This window comes from Eublepharis macularius, chromosome 11 (assembly GCF_028583425.1).
Source record: "Eublepharis macularius isolate TG4126 chromosome 11, MPM_Emac_v1.0, whole genome shotgun sequence".
Classification (NCBI taxonomy): domain Eukaryota; kingdom Metazoa; phylum Chordata; class Lepidosauria; order Squamata; family Eublepharidae; genus Eublepharis; species Eublepharis macularius.
The window spans coordinates 36,413,296-36,438,737 of NC_072800.1; the positions used below are offsets into that span (position 1 = coordinate 36,413,296).

The 25,442-nt window shown below is 45.7% G+C and overlaps 1 protein-coding gene across 2 annotated transcripts in view; it reads left to right on the top strand.

Moving 5' to 3' along the window:
• Nucleotides 1-661: 661 nt before the first annotated feature.
• GASK1A (golgi associated kinase 1A) overlaps nucleotides 662-25,442 on the top strand; it is a 34,143-nt gene continuing 9,362 nt past the window's right edge. The window contains exons 1-2 of one of the 2 annotated variants that reach the window (XM_054991802.1): nucleotides 662-885; nucleotides 22,835-24,262. In XM_054991802.1, coding sequence (XP_054847777.1) covers nucleotides 22,856-24,262 — 1,407 coding nt within the window. In that variant the 5' untranslated portion in view covers nucleotides 662-885; nucleotides 22,835-22,855. Of the gene's footprint in view, nucleotides 886-1,048; nucleotides 1,127-22,834; nucleotides 24,263-25,442 lie in introns of those variants that run through there. The other variant, XM_054991801.1, reaches the window with a different exon arrangement.

Below are 25,442 nucleotides of genomic sequence, written 5' to 3' on the forward strand. Positions count from 1 at the left end.
TGGAACTCCTAGAGCATCTTTGATCAAAAGTCCCAGAGATGGCCACAAGGACTTTTGTACTGTGTGAACGGGCATTAAATTAGCCTGAGATTCTTCTGTTGTAGCAATGATAGTATTTATTTACTTACTTCATTGATACCTTGCCTTTCTCCTCAATGGCTTACTCCCTTCTCTCCTCCATTTTATCCATCCAACAATAGTATGAGGTGGGTAGGCAGAGAGTGTGACTGGCCCAAGGTCACCCAGCAAGCTTCCATGGCAGACAGGATTTGAACCTGGGCCTTCCAGAGCCTAGGTCAACACTCTAACCACTGCCCCAGTACTATATACCGTTCCTTTCCTGGCACAAACACCAACTTTTCCTTTTCTGTCTTGCTTTTTGCATTCTGCCACATTTTGCATCCACCAGTGAAGATTTGATGTGCCTGCTGACATTCAGATTTAGTTCAGGACCCTAAAACTGTGTCTTCTTGACATGCACAACGTTTTAAGAGGCAGCAGCTGAGGGCTTTTATTCTGACAGGAGCTTCAACAAGGGAGCAGACCTTCCCCCTCCTCTTCTCCCCTCCTCAAGAAGCCTGGCTGGGGCTGGCCGGCTTGCAAAATCCAGCAACTGGAAATTGTGCCGGCTGCTAACAAGCCTTGAGCCCTGCGGTGCCAGCCCAGCCGTTCCCTGCTTGCACCCTCCCCAGCACACGCCGAAGAGGCACACCAGCCAGGAAATTTTTACAATGCACACACCAGACCGTCTGGGAGAGTCCAGCAACGGAGCTGCACTTTGGACTGCTGAAAACCTAAACTTGTGTGGAGTGATGAGCTGAAGGCTCCGCCTGCCACGCACGTTGCCCAAGTCCTTTATGGTAATGGGGATGTCACCTTGAAGAGGTAACATCTGGTTGCCCTTCGCAAAGGAAAGAGATGGGGGAGAGGAAGGGGCAGGCTTCTCAGTGGTTGGAGTTCTGACTCTGAGCGGCTGGTGGCTTTGGGGAAACTCCAGGCATGGAATTGGCTGGATGTGTGAAGGACAACATATATGAACAAAGGGAAGGAGGGAACTGGTCTGGTGTCTTCTGCTGGATGTGAGATCAGGAAGCGGGAAGGAGGGATAGCCACCAGTCGGCATATGGTAAGGCTGGCACGCTGAATTTCTAAACTTATGCGAGCATGTAAGAAAAACTTGCCAAATGCCAGAAAATCCCATAGCCCATAGGTTAGGGCTCTCACTGACAGATCTGGGGCTTTTTTCACTGGCTGCTATTGCCTTCCTGAAGTTGTTAGGAAGGTTTCTACTTTGTTGAGGTTGTGCAAGTTGCGCAAGGTGGATGTACTCAGAACTTTTGAAATCGCCGCCTGATTTTAATGATCTACGTTGGTTAGTTTTATCATGGTTAGACATTAATTGGCTCTTTAATTGTACATTGTTTTATCATTGTAACCTGCCTTAAGTCAGGTTTCAGAGAAAGGTGACGTAGCAGTTCAGTGTTTAGACTCTTGGACTAGGATCTGGGAGACCCAAGTTTGAATCCTTACTCTGCTGTGGAAGCTCGCTGGGTGACTTTGGGCCACTCATACACTCTCAGGCTAACCTACCTCACAGGGTTGTTGTGAAGATAAAATGCAGGAGAGGAGAATGATGTAAGTTGCTTTGGGGAGAAAAGTCAGATAGAAATGAAGCAAATAAATAAATGCTTTAAATGGAGGAGGGCAGACTGATTCTTAGGGGGTATATGTGTATACATTATGATTCTCTGCATGCCAGCTACCCCAGGGTTTTCCTCACTGGAACCACTATCTTCCCCACACCTTCAGTGAAGGCTACCTTAGAGCCAACCATATTAATGCACATTTGTGACCGAAGGATGGGATACGCAACATGCTCATGGTTCAAGTTATGCTCATTCCAGTCTTGGCCGTTCCAGGGTTAATAGTTTAGGATTTGTGACGAATCCTAACATGATCCTGTAGAAAACCACTGAGCCGCAGGGCAGTGGTATTTTTTTTGTTGAGGATTAAGTGTCCTTAGAGTAAAGTTATTATTTATTTAGAAGATTGATCAGCTGCCTCTCCAGAGAGACCAGCTCAAGGCAGCCCACAAAATTAATACAATAAAATCATAACAGCACAAAAATTATCAATAATAAACAAACCATTAAAACTAGGGAATAAAACAACTTTCAGGAGCCTAAAATGGAATTCATAAGGTTAGAAGCTTTTTCTCTTAAATCAATTGCATATTGACATTCTCAACATGTCAGTTTCTGAAGTTTTGGAGGAAACCTTGTCTTGAATGGGGAGTTGTAAATCTCTCCATTTCCAGACTCGCTGGCCGCAGTCCTGCCTTTCAAAGTTATCCTTGGTTCAATTCGGGGTGCCACTCACGATAAGGTAGCCAAAGGATAAGTGATGATGAACGTGGGGAGACAAAAATGGAGTTTTGTTACATCTCAAAGACTGACATTTTAGTCCAGCATAATCTCTCCTGTGGGGTGTGCAGGAGTTCCTTTCTTCATGAAAACTTATGCCAGAATAACGTGTTGTCAGTCTTTAAGGTACCGCTAGATTCCCGCTTGCTTTTGTTGTGACAGTCTAACATGGTTATCCCTCTGGAATTATTGTAGATGTGGGAAAAGAATTGTTTTGCAATGGACAATACAGGAAACTTTCTCAGAGGCCAAGAATGCTGAGCCTGGGTTTCTTACAGAGAATTGTAGGGCTTTCAAAAAATGTGCAAGTTTGCACATTTGAGCACCGAAGCACGAAGTCTGCATATTAAATCAAGCCAGAATGTTCTTGGCTCTTTTAGGGAACCAGCCCAAAGCTGTCGACTGTACAACTCATGAAGCTCGTTTCAAGTGGGTAGCCATGTTGGTTTGCAGTAGAAGAGCAACAAGGGTATAAGCTTTTGAGAGTCGAAGCTCCTTTCAGCTGGATGGAGCAGCTTAGCAGCCCAGGTATCTAACAAAGAGAGCTTTGACTCTCAAAAGCTTATATCCTGGAAACCTTGTTGGTCTTTAAGGTGCTACTGGACTTGAATCTTGCACAGTTCAGTTGCTTAAGAAAGCTATAGTGAAAGTGGCCATCTCAGGACACAACCTCACTGCTCTCATTTGGGTGACTGGATATAAAGCACATCTGATCACTGCTCATAATTCATGGGGGCATGGAGGCCCATATCGCATCCTTTTGTTATCAATAGGATCTGTGCCTGCCTGGTTCTACGGCTTGTTTCCATAGAATGCGGTTCCTCTTTGCTTCTTTCCTCCCTTGTTCCCTCAAACAACATCAACACACACAACTCTCTTCTTTACTGCAGCAGCACAAAAACAAAAAGCATCTCTTGACTCTGACAAGGCGGTGTCCTAGGCAATTTCCTATGACCTGACCAGGCTGGCTTTGCTCAACATTTGTTCCTGTGTCTGATAATCCATGCAAGAGCCATGAGAAGAAGATACTGGCAGTGATCCCAAGATTCTGCGTGCAAACTTGGGCAAGGCTCAAAAGACAGGGGGCAAAGGGAGGCCTGGCCCCTTATCATCTTGATTGCTACCCTACACTTTAAAAGGCTATGGGGAAGGGCTGGGGAAGGCAAGATTTTGGTTCTCTAAATTCCTTCCAGTGTGGGCATCGGAGGAACAAGCTTGAGGATTTCATTAAGAGCTCTGAAGAAGAGAGCTTTAATTCTCGAAAGCTTATCCCCTGAAAATCATGTTGCTCTCTAAGGTGCCACTGGATTCAAATCCTGCTGTTCTACTGCAGACCAACACGGCTACCCCTAAAATTAAGAGCCCTCCACCGTTTTCCTAAAGAGCCATGTGGGGTAGAGTGGTAAGCTGCAGTACTGCAGCCCAAACTCTGCTCAAGACCTGAGTTCGATCCTGGCAGAAGCTGGGTTCAGGTAGCCGGCTCAAGGTTGACTCAGCCTTCCATCCTTCCGAGGTCGGTAAAATGAGTTCCCAGTTTCCTGAGGGTAAAGTGTAGATGACTGGGGAAGGCAATGGCAAACCACCCCGTAAAAAGCATGCCAAGAAAACGTCGTGATGTGACGTCCCCCCATGGGTCAGTAATGACTCAGTGCTTGCACAGGGGACTGACTACCTTTATCATTTTTTAACCTTTTGCCTATTATTTGAGCCCTGGACTTGGATGTCGCTCTGTAATTTTCCTCAGCAGCAGTTCCCAATCTGGGTTGCTTCAGCAAACTGACAAACCCACAGCCCACTTTGAAACCTCTGGAGTATTAAATAGTGGTTTGTTGACTCACAGGAGAAAGCCATGCTGGGAAATGTGCCATGAAAGAATATAGCGAATGCGGGATCAGGGCCAACATATGCAACAAAGTTGGCGAGAAGGGCAGAAGGCATTGCTTTTCACAGGCGATGTTCTTAGGAATGTGCCTCTTGCTCTTTTTGCCGCTTGTGGATGCAGAAGTGGTTTGTCCATTGGTAGGTCTGTATTGGTACACTGGGCATCATCTTCAGCTCTCCCGGCAAGGACAGAGTGGGAGTGAAGAGATTCAGGGGTGAGGGGGAAGGCGGAGGAGAAAGCCCACTTGAGAATAATCTAAGGAAAAAAATACAGGAGCCACTGGAATGCTGTGCCTCTTCCTATGTCTGCAAGGTACTTGCAGGTTTAAAAAAGATCCAGATTGACAAGGAGGATGAGACAGATGGATGGATTCCACAAGGAGGTTTTGCTCCATGTTCTCCTCCAATCTGCAGGGTTTTGGCTGGGAGAGGGGTTTCCACTCAGTATTGCCATGCAGTCAACCACCTGCTGGATTTTCCCTGACTCAGCTGCATAGATTCTCAAACCTGCTTTGGTAGATCTTTCCTGAAAGTTCATACTCAAAGTGGGGTTGGAAAGCTGCTGATTTCCCTACCTCCCCACCCACATACAATGCGACTGCTTCCTCATTTCCTCTCATGTTTATGATTTTCCCTCCTGACCACTGGTAGACTTTTTGCTTAGTGGCTTTTTCTCAGATGGGAAAAAGCTTAGTGGCTTTTTCTCAGATGGGAAAATAACAGGCACAAGGAGAAAGCATGGATAATATTTGTGAATGGCTTTGCATTTGCAGGGGCAATTAGGGCAATTGGGGAATAGTACCCATGTGGAAACAACCAGAAGAAGGGGGGGAGAACCAGTTTCTATTTCTTGGTGGGTGTCTCTGTCTTTCGTCTAGTTCAGAATGGCACACTCAGCATTTGAGAATTAACTACAGTTATCAAGTGGTGTCTGGCCACCAAGTGATGTCAAAGGGTATTCACAGATGTACTATTATGGAACTTCTTTAAACAAAAAGATTTTAAAATGGATTCGGTCCATGCATACAGCTGTGAGTCATAACGATCACTAGAGTGTGGCACATGCACATGTGAACCAGTCCTGTTTAGGGTTGCCAGCTCTGGGCTGGGAAATACCTAGAGATTTGGGGGGGGGGGTGGAGTCTTGGGAGGGTGGGGTTTGGGGAGGGGTTAGAGCTCAGTAGGTTATAAAGCCATAGTGCCGACTGTCCAAAGCAGCCATTTTCTTCAGGGTAACTGATCTTTCCTTCCTGGAAATCTCCAGGCCCCACTTGGAGTTGCCTATAGTTTTGGGGCTGGCTAGGGTGGGAGTGGGGCAGAAGCTCACTGATGAAACTGGTAGGTGGAGCCTCTGAGCCATACTAGCATTTGTGGGGGTGTCCAAAACCACTGTAAAATAATTCACTTACAGTGTAATCCTAAGATTCTTGGAATTCACTGTTAGAGTGTTTTGAACATTGGTTCAGAGGATGTGTGCACAATTTGGCGCATGGCAAAGCTGACATGTGATTCCCTGCTACATTTAAATAAATAAAAACGCATGCTAAGCTTTCAGCTTCACCTCCTTTACAAACCGTAAACCCCCCACCCCTTCTAGTATCACAGCATCCAGCAACAAACTGGGAGTTTATGAAGCAATTCACAACGCCCTTTCACTGTAAGGCAGTGAGTGAATCCACTCAATGACCAAACCAGAGCAAAGCTAGCTTTTATGTTAAATATGCAGTTGCTGCCAAAAACAGCAGCTGTATGTTTAACTTCCTCCACCCTCCATCTTATCCACAAGAACTTGTGTCCTGATGTCGTTTCCCTGCCTGCCTCCTGCTTCCAACAGCCAGTTCTGCAGGGTGGGGAGTGTGCGGTGCATGTGATCTTAATCTAGCATGTTATCTTATTGTCAAATATTTTTTGTGGAAAAAAACATACATCTTCATAGGGAGAATGCCCTTGTATCTTAAGCCAGTGTGGTGTAGTAGTCAGTTTTGGACTAGGGCCTGAGAGAGAGTGGTTCAGAGCCTCATGCAACCGCGAAGCTCACTTGGGCCGATTCCAGACGGCCCCCTGCCTCGCGAAACGTCGCGCGTCGTCGCGTGTCGTTGCGCAGAAAATGCGAAATATCGCGTTTTCTCGTGCGAGTTTTGCGCGATGTTGTGCAAAACTCGCGCGAGAAAACGCGATATTTTGTGTTTTCTGCGCAACGACGCGCGACGTTTCGTGAGGCAGGGGGCCGTCTGGAATCGGCCTTGGTGAACTTCAGCCAGTCACTCTTACCCTAGCCTACCTCACAGGATTGTTGTAATAGCAAAGTAGGAAAAGGGAGAATTATGTTTTCCATCCTGAGCTCCTTCGATTAAGGAGGGATACAAATGTGGTGTATAGATAGTCGCAGATTTAAGAATGTATCAACTCTGACAGGGTTAAGACCTTACGAACAGAAACTGAAACAAATAATTATTCAGGATGATCTGCCCTCCTTTGACCTCTTAGGGAATAAATCTGACCACTGACTTCTTTTCATATGGTTTTAAATTAGCTTGCCTTTAATTTCAAGGACCCCCCTCCCCCCAAAAAACTTTCTCTGAGGAGATTAGCATACATACGATGGTCAGCTCAACTGTTGTTTTAATGCCTTCTCAAAGTACCTTAATAAATTCCCCTCACAATTCTGTGCTTCCTACCTCACCTAAATAAATCTGGTTCGCAGGCAGCAATTTCCTTTGCTCTTAGCAAAAAGGCCCTTCAGCCGTGGAGGGGCACACTGGCGCTCTGAGGCATGTGTCTGCTGCATTCATTTCTCCTTAGGGATTCATTAGGCGAAGGTGTGTGGGAATGGTGGCCCCTCCTGAGCCGCTTGGCATGCAAATGCGGGAAGGGACGAAGCCCTTAAATCCAGGCATCAAGGCAGGGCCATGACTGTTTAGAAGTGCTGGAAAAGGAGAGGAGGATAACTGGAAGAAGAAGTGCACCCTAGGGGTAAATTGCTGGGACCGATGAATGATTGGGCAAAACACAGAAACCTGATGTAGACTTATTTATGAAATAACATTAAGCAAATAAACAGAATCCATGTAGAAATAGATGTGAATTCCTTATCAGTTATCTCACTACCCTGGCACTCATTGGCCAGAATACTGGAAATCAGGACAAGGAAGATTGGAAATCAAGAAATCAGGAACTGGGAAGAATAAATCCCACCATTTGACCTTGCAGCTCTGTTAAGTAGAAGAGATGGAAGACCTTTTCAGACATTAGGTTTGGAGGTATCTCATGCAGACTGGGAGAGTGTGCTGCCGAAGATCTCCCTAATACATGGGGTAGCCATTTTTTGTCTGAAATGAACTTCATGCGTATTTTCTGCTTCAGTGCATGTTGGGATTGCCTGATTGGGAAATTCCTGGAGATTTAGGGCTGGAGCCTAGGGAGGGACGTGTTTGGGGACAGGAGGATGTGATGCCATATAGTCCACTCTCTGAAACTGCCATTTCCTCCATACTCTGGAGATCAGTTGTAATTCCAGGAGAACTCCAGGCCACACCAGGAGGGTGGCAACATGAGTACATACCACATCACAATGACAGTCATGCATAATGGGAGGATTTGTGGGTTGTATGTGCTTTTGATATGCACATTTGGATATCCCCAAACATAACATCTGAAAATGTCTCTTGATTGGAGGCAATCCCATCCTACGTGGCATCTTTCTCTTCCCTTATTCTCTCACAATGAACAGGATTGTGTCAGCAGTGCAACAGCCCTCTTCTGTGCAACAAAGCAGGCTGCATCACATGGGGGAAGGACTTGTACTGCTTTGTCAGCTGAAAATTCCAGGATGGGGCCTGGCATATCCTTGAGAGGGTCAGGTGACGGTCTCACTAAGGCACTGCTTTTCTGAAATTCAGTGCAGGTCACGAGGAAACCATTTGCATCTCTTTTGAGGGAAATCTCCAGGGATGAGGGGCTTCCACTCCTCATTTCTGTCTTTTTCATCTGGGGCATCTTGGAATTTAAAAAATGTACTTTGCATGATCTTCAGGAGGGGAAAATGCTTGGAAACTAGCCCAATCTGCAAACTAAAACGCCTCAGAGGAAACTTGATGATGTCCCTGTAGTCGTTTTTTTTAAAAAACAGGATACTGCAAATTCTTAAGAGAAGATAGAAATCTGTTTTACAGTGTGCATCTTGAAATACAAGCAGATTAACAAATGGCCTTCCCTCAGATAAATCATTAAGGAACATGTGAAATATACATACATACATACACACACACACACACACACACATGTGTGTGTATGTGTATGTGTATATACATACATACACATACACATACACATACACATACACATACACATACACATACACATACACACACATATATATACACACACATATACATATATACATACACACACACATATACACACACACACATATATACACACATACACACACACACACACACACACACACACACACACACACGTGTGTGTGTGTGTGTGTGTGTATACAGCTAATGGCCAGTTCACCCGCTGAAAATGCACATTTGGAATAATGTCTAAGCTCCAGCGGAAGAGTCAACCCCACCCACAGCGGTGAAGATTCCTCTGTGGCTCTGATCTTTGGAGTGTTCTTCATTCCAGTATACCTCCTGGTGCTGAGCTTTTATTTCCCGTCCCTGATTCTCTTGATCTGCTCTCTATGTTCGTTGTCTTCTTGATACTGACAAGCTGTGGCTCCCGCCTTTCCTGTCATGTGACTCTGATGTCATGTGAATGTATTGTTTTGTGATTTTTCTCTCCCAGACATGCAGCTCAGTGGATCCCATGCAACTCACCTGTGGGCATAAGGTGGGTCCCGGATCGAGAAAGTTTGAAGACCAGTGATTATGAAAAAAAATCTTGCAGATTATGGGAAAACCCTCTGAAAAACTGATGCTCAAAATCATGGGAACCCCATTGACGAATTGCCATGAGGGCTGATGTAAAGAGGGGAAATAGGATGATGTGGCCTCCACTTGTGCACTGATGGAAACTCAGCTAGTTAGGAGTACAAGAAGCAGCAGGTGCCCCATTTCCCCTCTTCACAGCAGTTCCTTCTCCCCTGTGGCATTTTGTTCATGGATGTCCTGTGATGCTTTCCGGATGTCTTAGAAATTCTCTAGGAGAAGCAGGGCTTTTTTTCAGCAGGAACACGGTGGAATGGAGTTCCGGCACCTCTTGAAAATGGTCACATGGCCGGTGGCCCCGCCCCCTGATCTTCAGACAGAGGGGAGTTTAGATCTAAACTCCCCTCTGTCTGGAGATCAGGGGGCGGGGCCACCGGCCATGTGACCATTTTCTCTGAGGGCAACCCACTGAGTCCCACCCCCTCTTTTCCCAGAAAAAAAGCCCTGAGGTGAAGGATGAGGTGGGAATGACCCAGATTCACAACTGCAAGCAATTCTGAACACCATGTGTTCATTTCATTTACAGGGAGTTAGGGTGAATTTCAGGAGGGGGAAGGAACTGCAGTTAAGGAGGCATTGTGAACTCTTAGCACTTTTCTATATTAGTGGTCCTGTTCCCCTCAATGTAAAATGATAGATACCCACACACGCAGAGTGCCAGTACTCATATATGAAGTTGCATTGATTTTCACCCCTCAAGACTTAGGAGAGCCCTCCAAAAGGTGCTGGTACTTAGTACCAGTAAGTTCCACCACAAAAAACCAGGGCCGGATCTAGGGTTGCCGGTGCCCAGGGCAACCCCAGTCTGGCATGCGCGCGTGCTCCCAGCGCGGCGTGATGATGCCACTTCCATGATGTCATCACGCAGGGAGGAGCATGCTGCCTGCACGGCTCTCTGGCTGCCCCGGCGTGCTGCGGAGTTGGCGGAGGCAGCACGGGTGGCTGGGAAGCTGCCTGCGCCATTCCCCTGCCCTGCAGGACAGGGGGTGGCCGGCTGCCCCCTGTCCTGCGGGGCAGGCGAATGGCACAGGCGGCCTCCCAGCCCCCCGCGCTGCCACCCATGTGCTCCCAGTGGCTGGCAGCTGTGCCCAGCGCCCCCTCTTTGGCAGCGCTGGGGGCAGACTACGCCCCCTGCACCCCCGTCGATCCGGCCCTGCAAAAACTCCCTGTATATATATATATATATGTATATGTATATGTATATGTATATGTATATGTATATGTATATGTATATGTATATGTATATGTATATGTATATGTATATATGTGTGTGTGTGTGTGTGTGTGTGTAAATTTAAAACCAACCAGAATTTTGAATACTCTTATTGACTGTGTCTTAAGGCTGGTTTAGACAGCATCCTTGGGCTTCTGCATACTGTTCACTAAACCTATCGTTTAGTGTACATACCTATTAATGTCAGTATTATTTACTCAAATGGGCGGCGCCTCTCCAGGGTCCCTCATCACTGAATACCTGATGACTTTAATGGGAGATGCTGGGATTGAGCCTGGAACCTTCTGCATGCCAAGCAGGTGCTCTGCCACTGAGCCACGGCCCTTCCTGTGTGGCTGGTGGATGAGCCCAAGATACTCATTTCGGGCGGCCCACTCACATGTATGGATCACGCTTCATCTGCAGGCGGTTCCTGATTTCCAGAAAAGGAGCTGCCCCACTTCTCATTTATTCACACTGGCAAGCCAGCCGTATGAATGGTTTTTGCATTAGGCGGAATTTCAACTGTAATATAAAATATCAAACTATCCACATGAGTCTGATGCAATCATCTTGGAAGGGAAAAAAAGGCTGACCCTCATTTGCTTGTAAAATCAACACCATTTTTTTAGTCTCTCCCCCATCAGCTTTTGGGTCCACAACCATCTTTTTGAATTCATGTTTAAGTGCCAGGAATAAGATGAGAAAATTTCTTTCATTTGTAATATTTGTTTTTTGGAAGGGAAGATTTTACTCAGAATAATGCTGGAAGCGGGAATCGACTGCGTTTTGATTGACAGCAGCAGAAGAAATGCAAGCCAAAACTTGTTGCTGTTAAAGCAAAAGAGGCGATGTGATTTGGACTGGGAATAGCAGATTTTCAGGGAAGTGAAGGTGATACAATAGAAACATTTCCCCAAGTATGGCAACTCACCATGCTAGCATCTCTGGCGAACAGATTTGTTTGTGGTGCTTCAAAACTCTGCGAAACTTGTTTGGCTAGAGATAACAGTGGGACAAAGGAAATGGGTCCAATACATTATGGGTATCATCTTCACCTGCCTGAAAAAGAGATCGTCCAACTTCAGCTTGGGAAGCTAATAATGCTATCAGTGCTGATCTGTACAGCAGCCTAAGAAGACTAAGCGTTGTATATTTTTTAGTCCTCAATTTTCTCCCTAGAGGAGACCAAAGTGGCTTACAACACTGGTCTCCCCTCCTCCACTTTATACTCAGAACAACAGTCCTGGGAGGTAGGTTAGGCTAAGAGAGAGTGACCAGTCGCCCAGTGAGCTGCCATAGCAGAGTGGGGATTTGAACTTGGGTGTCCCAGATCCTAGTCTGACTCTCTGATCACTGCACCACAGGTCTTGTTATCCTCTGTGTCTGCATTTCAGTGGGAAGCGGTTTCCGTCTGTGTCTGACACATCCCGTTTGACTGGAAAAGCAAACCATATGAAGAATATATAGGTCATGTCATGTACTATTTCTTTTGCACACTTCTGAGCTTCAGAAATGGGTAAAGTCTGGTTAATGCACGCAGAATTTATTTACTCCATTTATAGCCCACCTTTCTCTCTCATGGGGACTCAGAACAGCTTACATCATTCTCTATTTATCCTCACAACAACCATGTGAGGTAGGTTAGGCTGAGAGAGTGTGACTGGCCCAAGGTCCCCCAGCAAGCTTCCATGTAGGGTTGCCAGCCCCCCTGCTTACCTGATGGGGGGAGGATTGTTGGGAGGCAGGCTGGAGCCCCCAAAGCATGGGGAAAAAATGGCATATGCGCGCTCCAGAGGCCTCCACTGATGTCACTTCTGGTTTAAAATGGAAATTATGGGGGCTCAGTGGGGCCAAATTGGTCCCCAGACTGCATTTTAAAACGCTTTCTGGCTCTCAAAGTTACATATATTTATTTTAAAATGCATCTCTATAATCCTGAGGACTAGAAAATTGTTAGTTTTTAAATGGCTGTGATTCAGGATGGGAGTACTCAAGTTCTCCATACGCATTCATGTTTGTCTGTCTGTTTCGCCCCTCTGCCTTCCCCATTGCTTTGCAAAACAAGAGAGGGATAAAAATGCTTTGTGGTTTGACACAATGGGATCCTTTTGTGTGGTTGTGAAAGGTGAGCAGATCTGCTTGCAAATAATAAGCCTCACAGCTAGAGCTGTCAATCCTCAGGCAGAGCCTGGTGTTCTCCCAGTATTGCAACTGATCTCCAGACAACAAGATCAGTCCCCCAATGGCAACTTCAGAGGGCAGACTCCATGGTATACCATGTGTTCTAAGGGAAATCCCTCCCCCAATTCCCTCCTCCACAGGGTACTGCCCCCAACTCTCCAGGAATTTCCCGGGCCAGAGTAGGTAACCCTACTCCCCACTCTGCCCTCTTCCTTTCCAGTAGACTGGTGAGAAAAAGCTGCATCTGTCTGCATCTGGTGGCTCTGATTACTGGAGATAAAGAGATGTGCATCAAATTACAGGCTGGTACCTTCTCCCTCCTCTTCCAGTGAATTTACTTGTAAATAACTGGCCCCAGTTTCTGTAATACTTTTTCTGATGCACTCACAACAAAAATAGCTACGGAACCGAGCAGGGAAAAGAGGACAAAGAGAGCTGTCTTCTCCCCTCTCTGGATGCAACAGGCGAATGCTTGGGTGGTGTATATAAAGAAAAGGATGTTCATACCTCTAAAGAGACCAGCAGAGGAGCAGACAAGGAAATTAATAGCAGATTTTTGGCACAGGTCTTGTTCATAATTTATGTTGGTTCTGCTTGTTCATGATGTGAGGCTAAAGTTTAAAGCAGAAGTCAGGGATAGAATGTATTATATTGAGGAGGGACCTACAGGAGGAAAAGGTACAGATGGAGGAGAGAGAGAATGAGATTGTGCAGGAATTCACACTGGTGGGGTTGCTAGATTCAGAGTCCCTGAACATATGATGTGGTTACTTTACAAAAGACGGCACTAAAGGAAGGATCCAAAATACCATAGTGAGATTTCCGTTGTCTTCCTGAGCAGTGAATTGGATAGTAATTGGTACGGCAGCAATTCAGTATTTAGGCCAGGAGGGTGAACAAGAAGAGTAAAACTACAATGTGTGAATAAGACTGGATTCTCCTCGAGTGAAAACGTCTAGTCCTGAAATGCTGAGCCATTAAAAGGACCACACAACCTTACACTGAGGGCCAATCTAGAAGTGACGAATTACACTTGAACGGCAAGTGAACAGACTCGCATGTATTCCTCCCTGTTCACTTGTGCTCCACTTGCACTCCACTCAATCATGATTACACTTGCCATTCAAGTGTAATTTGTCACTTCTAGCTTGGCCCCCAGATTTTAAAACGACTTCTGTTTAACCTGATTGTGCCTCATTCATTCCCTGTGGCAAGGCTGTTGCATTCCAAGGCCTTCCAAAATTCCCACCAGTCTACCCAACTTAATTTGCACGAGAACTTAACCACAGTGTATTTTTCATGGGTATGCCCCGGGCTGGGTCAGCAGATGCATTCTGGGAGCCTGTTGCTGAGGTGCATGTGGGCTCGATTTAGATTCTTCCCATGTCCTTTTCTGGACCTGAAATGGCCCTAAGGAATGCTATTTTCCTTTTGGGGAAACCTACACGTACAGCACCCCATCAGTACACATGGAGCCTCCAATGGCTGTTTCAGGTCAGGAAAATGGAAGGCTTAATTACGCTCTCCCCGTGGGCCTGAGAGGCCTGGAGTCTCCCAGAACACGTCTGTTGACCTGGAAACATACTAGGCTTGCCAACACTGGACGGATACATTCCTGGAGATTTGGGGGTGGAACCTGGGGAGGGTGGGGATTGGGGAGGGGAGGGACTTCGTTGGGATATAACGCCATAGAGACTGGCCTGTTAAGCAGCTAGGGTTGCCAGATTGCATTTTTTTTTTAAAAAAAACCAAAAAAATGGACTCTGGAATTCCTTGTGTGTGTGCTCCCAGGCCCAGTGTGGAAGTGACGCCATCGCTGGCACTCCCCCAGTGCTCTGGAGGCCAAGCAGGCTGTCCGGCCAGCTGCTCTTCTGGTGTTCAGGAGGCTGGGGCGGGGAGGACGCCTGCCACTTTCCGGGCACTCAGGAGGAGGCCAGGTAGGCTGCCCAACTGACTGCTCCTCCAGGGCTCAGGAGGCTGGGTGGGCTGCTTGGCCACTCCCCTGACAATGGAAGGAGGGGGAGGAAGTGGAGGTTGTGTAGGAAGGCCTGTGGGCACTGCTGCCAGCTCGTGTGTTCCAGCTGCCCCTCCCCCTCCAAATACCAGACATTTATATGTTCAGTATCTTAACCGTGTTTCCTCTGGACAGTCCCTAAAAAAATCAGGCTGTCGGGAGGAAACCAGACACCTGAAAACCCTTAAAGCAGCCATTTTCTCTGAGGCAACTGATCTCTGCAGTTTGGAGGTCTGCTGTAATTCTGTGAAATCTCCTGGCCCCACCTGGAAGTTGACAACCCTGAAACATACCCAAGAAAAAATTATATTTTACAATTAGGCCCTAATCATATGCCTAAACAAGCCTAGGTGGATCCATTATATTTTGGGCCCAGTTTAGGGTTGCCAGGTCCCCCTACCCCCCTGGGCAGGAGGTGGGAGGCCCAGTACCTACCTTGTCTTCCTTGTGCTCTGACCTGTGTGATGATGTCTTTTCTGGGAAGTGATGCCATCACACAGGCTGCAGGCCACCCTAGGAGCACTCCCGCGCTCCCCAGGGGCCCAATTTGAGCCCGGATTGGACTGCTGCAGAGCATGGGAGCGCTAGTGCACTCTGTAGTGGCCTGATCCAGCCACTCCCATGCTCCGCAGCAGCTTGATTCAGCTCTAGGAGCATGCCGCGTGACCCAGGAACACACCCCAGGAGGCATGTTGCCCCCCCTGCCAGCCTGTTTGGGGTACAAATAGGCCTGGCAGTAGGGATATCAGACCTCCGCTGGGGGCGGGGGATCCCCTGCCCCCACACCTCGCCCCTGCTTACCTGGCCAGTGGGGGAAGTGCGCTTTCCGTGTGTGCTCCCCTGCGGCACTGCGCACTCCCGTGCGCTGCTGCCACCCGGATCGGTTCCGTTTTGGCTTGGATCGGGGACGCAGCGGTCTGAAACGTCGCCATTTTTGCCTGGATCGGACCTGTTTCGGGCTGCTGTGGAGCGCAGGAGCACTCCCATGCTCCACAGCAGCTCAAAACGGGCCCAATCCACGCCAAAACGGGCCCCAAAAGAGCCCGATCTGTGCCATAAAGGGTGCATTTTGGGCCCCTCCAGACTGTGGGCGTGCTCCCACAGTGCTGTGTGATGGCATCACTTCCTAAAAATGACATGATTGTGCTTGCGGGGGCGCACCCCTCCACCAAAATAGGTAAGTGCCAGGCCCCAATACCCCACTGGGAGGTTGAGGGGGACTGGCAACTCTACCTGGCACAAAGCACAAAAGCGTTCCTGGGCCTGTGTGATGACGTCACTCCTGGGAGTGATGTCATCATGCTATGCTGGGAGTGTGCCCAGGACATCAGTTCCGCTGCCTTTTACCCCTGCCAGCCAGGTGAGGGGTAGTGGGGGATGAAGGTGGGGAGCAGGGGATCCCCTGCCCCCACTGGGGGTCCGGCAACCCTATGTTTGGCCCAGTTAATCTCATTAATCTTTTGGTGACCCTACCAAATTCTAATCCAGAGGTAGTAAAGAGTCTGTCTGCAGTTTCATTCATAAGGAAAAGAAAAAATGCTTTAAAATGTGAAAGAAATAAGAGATATCCAGAGTCAGAGTGGCAGATTCCTAGACTTCAGAGGAGCCTCGTAAACCATGGAGTTGCCAACTCCAGATTGGGACATTCCTGGAAACGTGAAGGGTGGGGTTCAGGGAGTGGAGGGACTTAGGGTTGCCCAGCTTCCCACTGGCAGCCTTGTTTGCCCGCTGCCACTTTGAGCGGTGAGGGGATATATTTTTTTTAAAAAAGCAACGTTGGTTATGTAGCAACATCCCTTCTGGGTAAAACTAGGGTGTGATGTAGGGTAGCTCTGGTAATCACTAGAATCTCTGTGGTTTTACCATAGTTACTGAATGTCACTTCTTTTACCCAGAAGTGACATAGCTGTTGTCACTCACCCCCGCCCCATTTCCCTGCACCCAACCCTCCTGCTGGTTGCCTGGCTTGGCAAGGGCTACTCTACATCATTCCAGCTTTTACTTAGAAGAGACATCATGGTATAGCTGATGTCATCCCCTCCCTTTCCCCGTACCCAACCCTCCCACTGGCTGCCAGATCTGGCTACCCTAGAGGGACCTTAGAGGGCTAGGCCATGGAGTCCATCCTCCAAAACAGACATTTTCTACCAGGAAAGTGATCTCTCTGTTCTGGAGACTGCAACAGAATCTGGAGTAGTAGTTCTGGGAGATCTCCAGGCCACATCTGGAGGATGGCAACTCTAGCTATCTCGTCCAACTCTCTGTCTGGGACAGGACACCTGAAGCTAGAGCATTCCTGCCAGATGACCGTCAAGCTGCTTCTTGAAGACTTTTGCTTGTAAACTATAAACGCATGTCTTGGGCTGAATCCACACACCCGTGGAGCGTCCCGGCATTGCGCTAAATGTTCGCTAAACACCTGGAAGTGTAGCGTCTTTCTAGTGCGATTTTTGAATCACGCTAGAAAGATGCTACACTTCTGGGTGTTTAGTGAACATTTAGTGCAACGCCGGGATGCTCCGCGGGTGTGTGGATTCAGCCTTGGTAAGTCTAAACTCTGGGAAGCCTCTTTTATGGCTAGTATCAATATATTGTGGACCTGGTGGCCACAAGGAGGAAGTCAGTTGGAGGCAAAGATACTTGCAGCCCCTCGGCTCAGGCTGGCTGGATGTCCTGTGTCTTGCGGCCTGTTCTCTAAGATGCTTGGGTTCTGCTTCTGTCTAGTGAAATGTGCTGAAGTGAGGGAGGGAGGGTGCCGAAGAAGCCTTTTGTAAACATGTGAGTGACAGGGTATCACTCACGAAGCTGGACTGCCTGCTGTCCCATCAGAAATGGCACTGTGGGGAGTTTTTTTAAAAATTATAGTAATTATGTACAAATTTGTATCTATGAATATAAACAAGCACCAGCAAATTCTCTCTCTCTTTTGGCCATCCTTAGATGGCCAACTTGCCTGGACTACTGTCTGCGAAATAAAGTGGTTCTTGAAAAGATATTGAAAGTATAAAGCGGACCACAGCTAAAGTGTATGTGCCAAGGAAGGGATTTCGCTTGCTTCAGGAATGAGGCTTCTGTAGGCAATAGCTTGCAAAAATGCTGTAAGAAGGAGAATCCCTTTCTACAATTCATGTCTGAATAGCAAGCAAAAATATGTGCATACTAGCTGCTCTCCTACAGGATTTTACAAGGAAGTTATGTTAGGCAAGGCTCTTATTTACCAAGGACACACTCTTATGTACCAGTCCTGCTGAATAACCAAATAAAATATCCTCTCCTCCAAATTAATGGTGGCAAGGCCAGGATCCAAGTTTCCTGAAAGCCCGTTTAGTGGCCCTCTGTGTGAGGGTCATCTCAAGTCCATCCGTGTCTTTTATCTTTTGCCACACAAGACACCAGAATGGCTCATACGTCATTGTTTCCTTCCTTAAAGGTTGTTGGCTGCAGAGCTAAAGAGAATCAGTGCAGTGGTGAAGGCATAAAGCTGTTAAACAGCGAGTCCCTGATTCAAAAGTCCCCTCTAAGGTTGCCAACTCTGAGTAGGGAAACTCCAGGAGATTGGGGGGGGTGGAGCCTGGGGAGGGCGGGGCTGCAGCTTAAATATTTGAGGCACAGAGGCACTCCTGTAGGACAGTTGTTCTGCTACCCCACAATAGTTCCCAGAGAGAGAGAGGCCAAATTACCCATTTGGGTTTCTAACGAGCTAGGTCTGGGTTCCTTGCAGACACACAGCATCTGTGGGAATGACTTTTAAGATATAATGAATGAATCCCGCCCTCAAGTCACAGCTGATTTATGGCAACCCTGGTGGGGTTTTCATGGCAAGAGACTAACAGAAATTGTTTGCCATTGCCTGCCTCTGCAACCCTGGTCTTCAATGGAAGTCTCCCATCCAATTACTAACCAAGGCTGACCCTGCTTAGCTTCTGAGATCTGACAAGATCAGGCTCTCCTCAGCATTCCAGGTCAAGGCTTAAGGTATAAAGGAGAGACCAAATGGGCTCAGAATGCCACCATGGGGAGAGGAAGGGCTCCTTCCTTTCCCTTTAGCCTTTTTGTACGTGGAAACTTGTGTGGGAGGAGTTATTTTTCCCCATTTTAGCTGCTCTATGAGAAATATTCTGTGTACATGAATCAGTGAGAATGGGGAAATTGTGGGATTCTGAGCCCATTTGAACTCTCCTTTATCTTTAAAAAGCCATTTACCGCAGCTGCTGTGTGGCTGCAGTGAACCTAATGTGCAGTTTGGCCCACAGACACCCACATGTTCCCCTTCCTCCAGCTATATGAAGGGCACCTCACTTCTTCCAAGCCCCACTGAACTCTTCGCCAGAGCCGTTTCTTGACCTGCATCCCATCAAGAAGATACCAACAATTATTGCGAAACATTACATTCCCAATAAATGTTAATATAAGAGAAAATCGTCTGGAATTGCTTTATAAATGGTATTACACTCCAGTCCAAATAGGATCTATAGGATGAAAAAAGTGGTAATAACTAATGCTAGTGCTGCTTACAAGCAAAAGCTTCTGTTAGATGGTGAGGATGTTCAATTGTGAAGCAGTTTTGGCAAAATGTAGCATATCTAGTGAAAGAGTAAAGAAAAAGTGGTCTGTAGTCCAATGCTGATTCTTTCTGGACAGATGGGGGAAAATGAGAAAAAGAGCATGGCTTTTTATTGAGAAAGATGATTGTGGCGGTAATAATGCATATTGCAAACTTTTGGCCAGAATCAAGGATACTTTCAAAAGAAATGTGATTAAAGAAGTGTTGGTACAGGATTGTACAGTGGTGGAAACCAGAGCCTATGAGAAAAATATGTCAATTTTTCATTTTAAAATGATTAATCGATACACAAACTTATAAAAACTTGAATTTTAAGAGAAAAAGAAACATAGCTTAGAGTGCAATCCTAAATAGAGTTACTCCAGTCTAAGCCCATTGATTTCAACAGGCTCAGATTGGAACAACTCTGTTTAGGATTTCACTGTTAGTTATTTAACTACTATATGATTGCAGCAGAATCATATTTTAAAATCTTTACTAAGCTCAACTATTAATGAAATAATTAATTAATCAATCCAAATATTACACAAATGCTATAATTCTCCAGTGCTGTCCCCAGGAGGAAATGCAAATGCAGTTACATGTACTTGGGTTTCATTTGAGTTCAGCAAAAGACATCACTCTTCTTCCAAGCATTACTAGAACTTGAAGGTAGCTGTCTACAGCACAACAGGCATTTAGAGTGGTTATGTGCCTAATTCCTGAAAGGCAATTGTAAAGGCTTGAGATTTCCACAAATAAATCTATCAACAATCTGGGATAAGCTCACCTGATTGCCATGGAGACCATCTCTCTAACTCCACTTATTGAATACCTTAGAAGTCAGTCATAAAAGAACACCCCAGCCAACAGTAACTCTATCTTTCACTTCTGTAATCATGCATGAAAGCATCTTGTAGGCTGAAGCAAAACACTGCCTTCCAGTTCCCATGCAAAAGGATTCTCGTTATCATTAACTCTGCAGTTATTTAGCTGAATAAGCACTAGAGGAAATCAGGAAACCAGCAGGGAAATACAAACAAGCTGAACCCTGGTTTCATATTTCTATAGATGTATAGACCCACACACACTTTGAGTTACCCTAACAAAGGAATTTTTAATGTATGCAGCAGGCAAAGAAAACAACTCCCAGCACTAAGAAACAGAGCTAGCAATAACACTTTGCAATGAGATAATGATTCAGTGTGTAAAACCTTTCATGTGCATTATCTCAGTAATCTTCCCAGCAATGAGATCTGATAATTAATCCAGACTTGTGTCTGTTCTGGTCCTACTATCCCCATATTGCATATGGGGGCTGCAGCTAAAAGATACCAGCTCAGTTTAAGGCTACCTAGTGATTCACAGCAGAGGTAGGCTTGCCAGCCTCCATGTGGGATCTGAAAATCTCTCGGAATTACAACTGATATCCAGACTACAGAGATCAGTTCCCCAGGAGAAAACCACTACTTTGGAGAGTAGAATCTATGGAATTATACTCCACTGAGGTCTCTCCAATCCCCAAACCCAGCCCTCCCCAAGAGTTAGCAGCCCTAGAGGTGACATTTGAATCAGAGACTCGCTGAACAAAGCCCCACGGCGGCGGCTCTGCCTGCTGTCAGAGGGATGAGGGGAGTCCCCATGTCCCTCTGACAAGGGCCACGAACACTGAACACCAAACATGTTAGTTAAGGGGACATATTCGCTTCTGTTCATTGTTTGTTGTTCGTGGATGGCAACAAACAACGAACAGGGTATTCGGATTTCCCCCCCCTGTTCGTGCCCATGTCTAGTCTTGTGTGGCAACAGATAAAAGTCACAGATGGACCTGAGATGACCCTAACACAGAAAGCCACTAAACGGGCTTTCAGGAAACTTGGATCCTGGCTGAATCCTGTAGAGTAGTCTAAATCATAGCCAAGCTAATAACAAGATCAACTGCCCTGGCTATCTCTTGGCTGATAGGTACAATTAAATTACTGTTAATAATTTGAGTATATTGATATTGAGTATATTGATATTGAGTATTAAAGCTCTAAACTATCTAGGGACTGTGTGTCTTAAGAATTACGTCTAGATGAGCCTTGACCAACTGTTGAGGGCCTGTTTCAAGTTCCCTTTTCCCAGTATCAGTTTGCATGCAAAACAGGGACTTCTTGGAGTTTCATGGCGCTCTTTCCTTAAAGAGGCAGGCCAGAGTCTCAAACATTCTAAAAACTTCAAGTCAGTTGTTTTTAAAATAGATTTTGTTTATATTATATGATTAACACAGGCTTATTTGTTAAATGGGTTCTATTGATTTATAATATCCGTTTAAATCTTTATTTGTCAGCTGCCTTGATTTGCTAAAAGAAAGGCACGATTAAAATTGTTAAATAAGAAAATAGTATAGAGGATTGAAGCAGTGTTAACAACCTTTGGTGAGATCAGAGGCTCTTGATTCACTTTCATTTTGGAATAAGTGATCATGTAAAAACAGCTCCTGTTTCAGTTCCTGTGTGGTGTGGTGGTGGTGTGTTGTAGTGTGCAGTTTATATTTTAAATAATTAATTCTAAAAATAAAATAAATAAAAACAGTTCCTGTTTCTAATCTCTGATCAGTTGGATTCACCATCCCATAGAATCTATGAAGAACCTCATAACAAGCTATTTTTTGTGGCATAAGCTTTGGCGATTTTGAGCCCACATGATGTATGTCGGAAGATTCTTGGAGGGGAGGAGGGGTTGCAACAGACTAACGTGGCTACTCCTCTGGAGAGATACACACGTGCCCTGTTCAACTGATTTATCCGGAGTCATTGACTGCACTAAGCTTACCATTTGCCTGCTTTGGACAGGCAACCTCACAGTACTTTGGCAAATCAACCTGCCCTTGGTTCAGGGCAATGGGAGAAATGTAGGGGGCAGAAATTAAGTCACATCAATGTGTTGATGTCACTTCCAGGTGAAAAACCAGAAGTGACGTAAGTACATCACGCAGTGCTCAGGGATTTCCCCAAAACACTCTGGTATTGCTATAGCGTTTGGAGAAATTCCAGTGCATCACCTGATAACTGATATCACATCCAGGTTTTCACCTGGAAGTGACATTGATGCATTGCACAACCTCATTTCCACCTTTTGCCCCACCTCCAAAGTATATAGGGGAGTTAGAATAAAAGGAAAAAAATCAAAATAGAAAGTGGAAGCTCTGAGAGGCAAAGAGATCCTCACCCATGTTGTTTTGTAGTTTGAAACCACAAACTATAACTGGTTCTCTTCTCTTGAAAGCACAAGTCCAAACCATAGTTTAATCTTGGGTTGAAACCAGATTTGGAGAGAAGTGAATAAGCTGTAGTTTGGGGTCTGCCAAAAATAGCAAATTGTGGTTTGCTACAAAAAGAGGAAATGATAAATTTCTAAGCTGTGTATGAGGGGAGAGGGAGGGAGATTGCGTCTCTCCCTCATTCCAATAATGTCAAGTCAGAGTTTGTTGTTGTGTGTGAACCTTGTCTATAGATCTGAATGGTGCTTCTGACTTCCATAGTCAGCATTACGTGGAAATGGCATTAGCCTCTGTGCATATTGTCCATATTAGCAACTAGGTCATTCCTGGCTCCCCTGGTGAATAAAATTTCCTTTCTAATTCCACAGGCCCAGAAACCGTGGTACAGAATGAGGCTGAAGAGATCGCCTATGGCAGGATGCTGCTTCTTGCTTGCCTTGTCTATGATTGCTCTTACTAGTTACTCTCCAACATCACTGAGCAGCAACAAGGGGTCAGATCACCAGACTTTGCCAATGGATGAGAAAACTGTCCGGTCCAAGTGTCTACAGATGAACTTGACTCCTTCTGTTGCTCGGCAGTCATGGCGCTTCAGCTTCAGGAAATGGCCCAGTCCTCAGCGAAGACAAACCCCACCAAATTCCAATTCTGCTTGCCAGCAAAAGAGCAAGCCAAACAAGCAGGGAAGACGAAGGGGGTTGAAAGCAAAGAGAAAATACAAAGGGCAGATTCGAAAACAAAGCATTGCTGCAGAAAGTTCTGAACATGGCGGAGGACTACAACACAAAGACTATCTGCCCAAGACTAAGAAGGGGAACAAAAGAGAGTTTGATGGCCCTTTCAGAAATTCAGGGCATGATTTTCACTTCTACCCTCATACAAAGAAGAGGGTACAGAGGAAACCACAGAAGGTCACCATCTCTCTTCCTTCACACAGTGGTGGAAAGCGTGGAGCTCTTTTGTATCTGAAGAACTCTTCTGCAAGCCTGCTAGCTGTACCACAGGAACAATGCAAGCCAGATGTGCAGACAGCTGGTTCTGAACACCAATCCTCCAGTTTAATCAAAGCTATTATCTCAGACAGGCACTTCTTCCAGAGCATGACAGGCACTCAGGGACTGATGGATAATACTCCTTCTCAGAGTCTAGAAAAGCATTTCTGGGCCAGAGAAATAGAAGAACTGCAGAAATCAGAATGGTGCATAGCACCACAAGATGGAGGTCTTTCTAGGAAACATGAGGGTAGATTGAGGTTTGGTGAGAAGATCTTGCCCTGGTTTTCTTTGGATGATGTGCAGAAGATGAAGTTTCTGGCTAATACGGCCATTGTAAACAAAACTAGAATCCCTGCCCATGGGCAAATACTCAGAGTTGCCCTTTCATCCAACCAAGACCATTTTTCACATGACCCCAAAAGACTGTGTTTGGATGGGCTGTGTGGTTTAATCAAAAGGTCCAGTGACCTCTATGAGGTTCTGGCTTTCCACTTGGACAGAGTGTTGGGGCTGCATCGGAGCCTGCCTATGGTGGCCAGGAAGTTTCACAGTGACTTGCTGCCCTATAAATATACCAATGGGATCACTAGACCTATTGTTTGGTGGGCACCTGATATACAACACCTGAATGATTCCAACAATGACCAGAACTCCTTTGCTCTAGGATGGCAGCAATATCAGGAATTACTGAGGCAACGGTGTGGTGTGGGAGGTTCCAGAACTGCTCTTGGAAAAGCCCCATGTCTAACTGTCCAGCACTCAGAATGGTCCAAATTGGCACTCTTTGACTTTCTTCTACAGGTGAAAAGGGTTCCTCTTCTTTATTTCCCCCCTATTCCCCAGTTAACAATAAAAATACAGAAGAGATGAGAAGTTTTGACCAAGATTTAAGTAGAAATAGAAGACATTTTGTGCGTCAAAAGTATCTACAGACAGTTTGTTGCTTAGCACTCAGATAAAAATATCTAAATCAAAAATGTTTTTACACTGTTGGTTAATGAATCCTTAAAACTAAAGCTGACGTGTCAGCTAGTAAATCGTATATCATTCTGGTAATAAATATTGGAAAACTGAACACAAGCAAAATCTTTTCTTGCTCATAGCAGCAGCTCTCGCCCACCAAGCCACCAGCTGTATTGCAAGCTGGTTTTTAAACCTGTGGGAACATTTAAAATAGTTTGTAATGTGGAAGAAGGAGCTGCTCTTAGAAAATAAAAATTAATATCCTTGTTTGGTGACCATTAAACTTCCTGTTTTGCACCAGCTGAATATGAAACTTATATAGGAAATCTTCATAGTTTTGCTTTTCTTATGAAAATCTGTATTCTCTGAATTTTAACAACATTCCCAAGAATGAATGGATGCTGGATTATAGGTTCTGGGATTCAGAAATTGAGAAAAACAGGACTGTCTAAATAGTTTTAGAAGAGATCATGCTCCTGATCTCAGGGAACAATTTGTATTAGGATCTCTGCAGGACCAGAGTAAGATAAATTGAAGAAGCTAAGTAGAGGTATAAGATTAGATAAGGACTGGCAGAGAGAGGCAGGGCTTTTAAAAATATGCAGCCAAACACAAAATGTGCAGTTCCAAAAGAACACTAAATTGTGCAGTTCAAAAATTCAAGACTTTTCCATTAGTAGTAGGATCAGATTTCTAGTTCTGAGCATTTTCTGCCCTTCCAGGCTTCTGACAGCTCCATCCTAAGCAGAGTTACAGTCTTGTAAATCCATTGGGATTAGAAGGGTGTAACTCTACATAGTATGGCACTGTAAATGTCATGGACTCGAAGCCACAAAGCATGTTCACGTACACAAGGGAAATGCACAGGTATGATGGAATGGAATTACAGTCACTGTCCCAATTCAAAATTTCCCTTTGAAAAAGCCTTTTAGAGAGGTTTGACTAAGAGCCAAACTACATGAGACACCCAACTCACGTTCTTCATGTGTCAGGTCCCTCAGGTTTCCCTGGGAGGAGT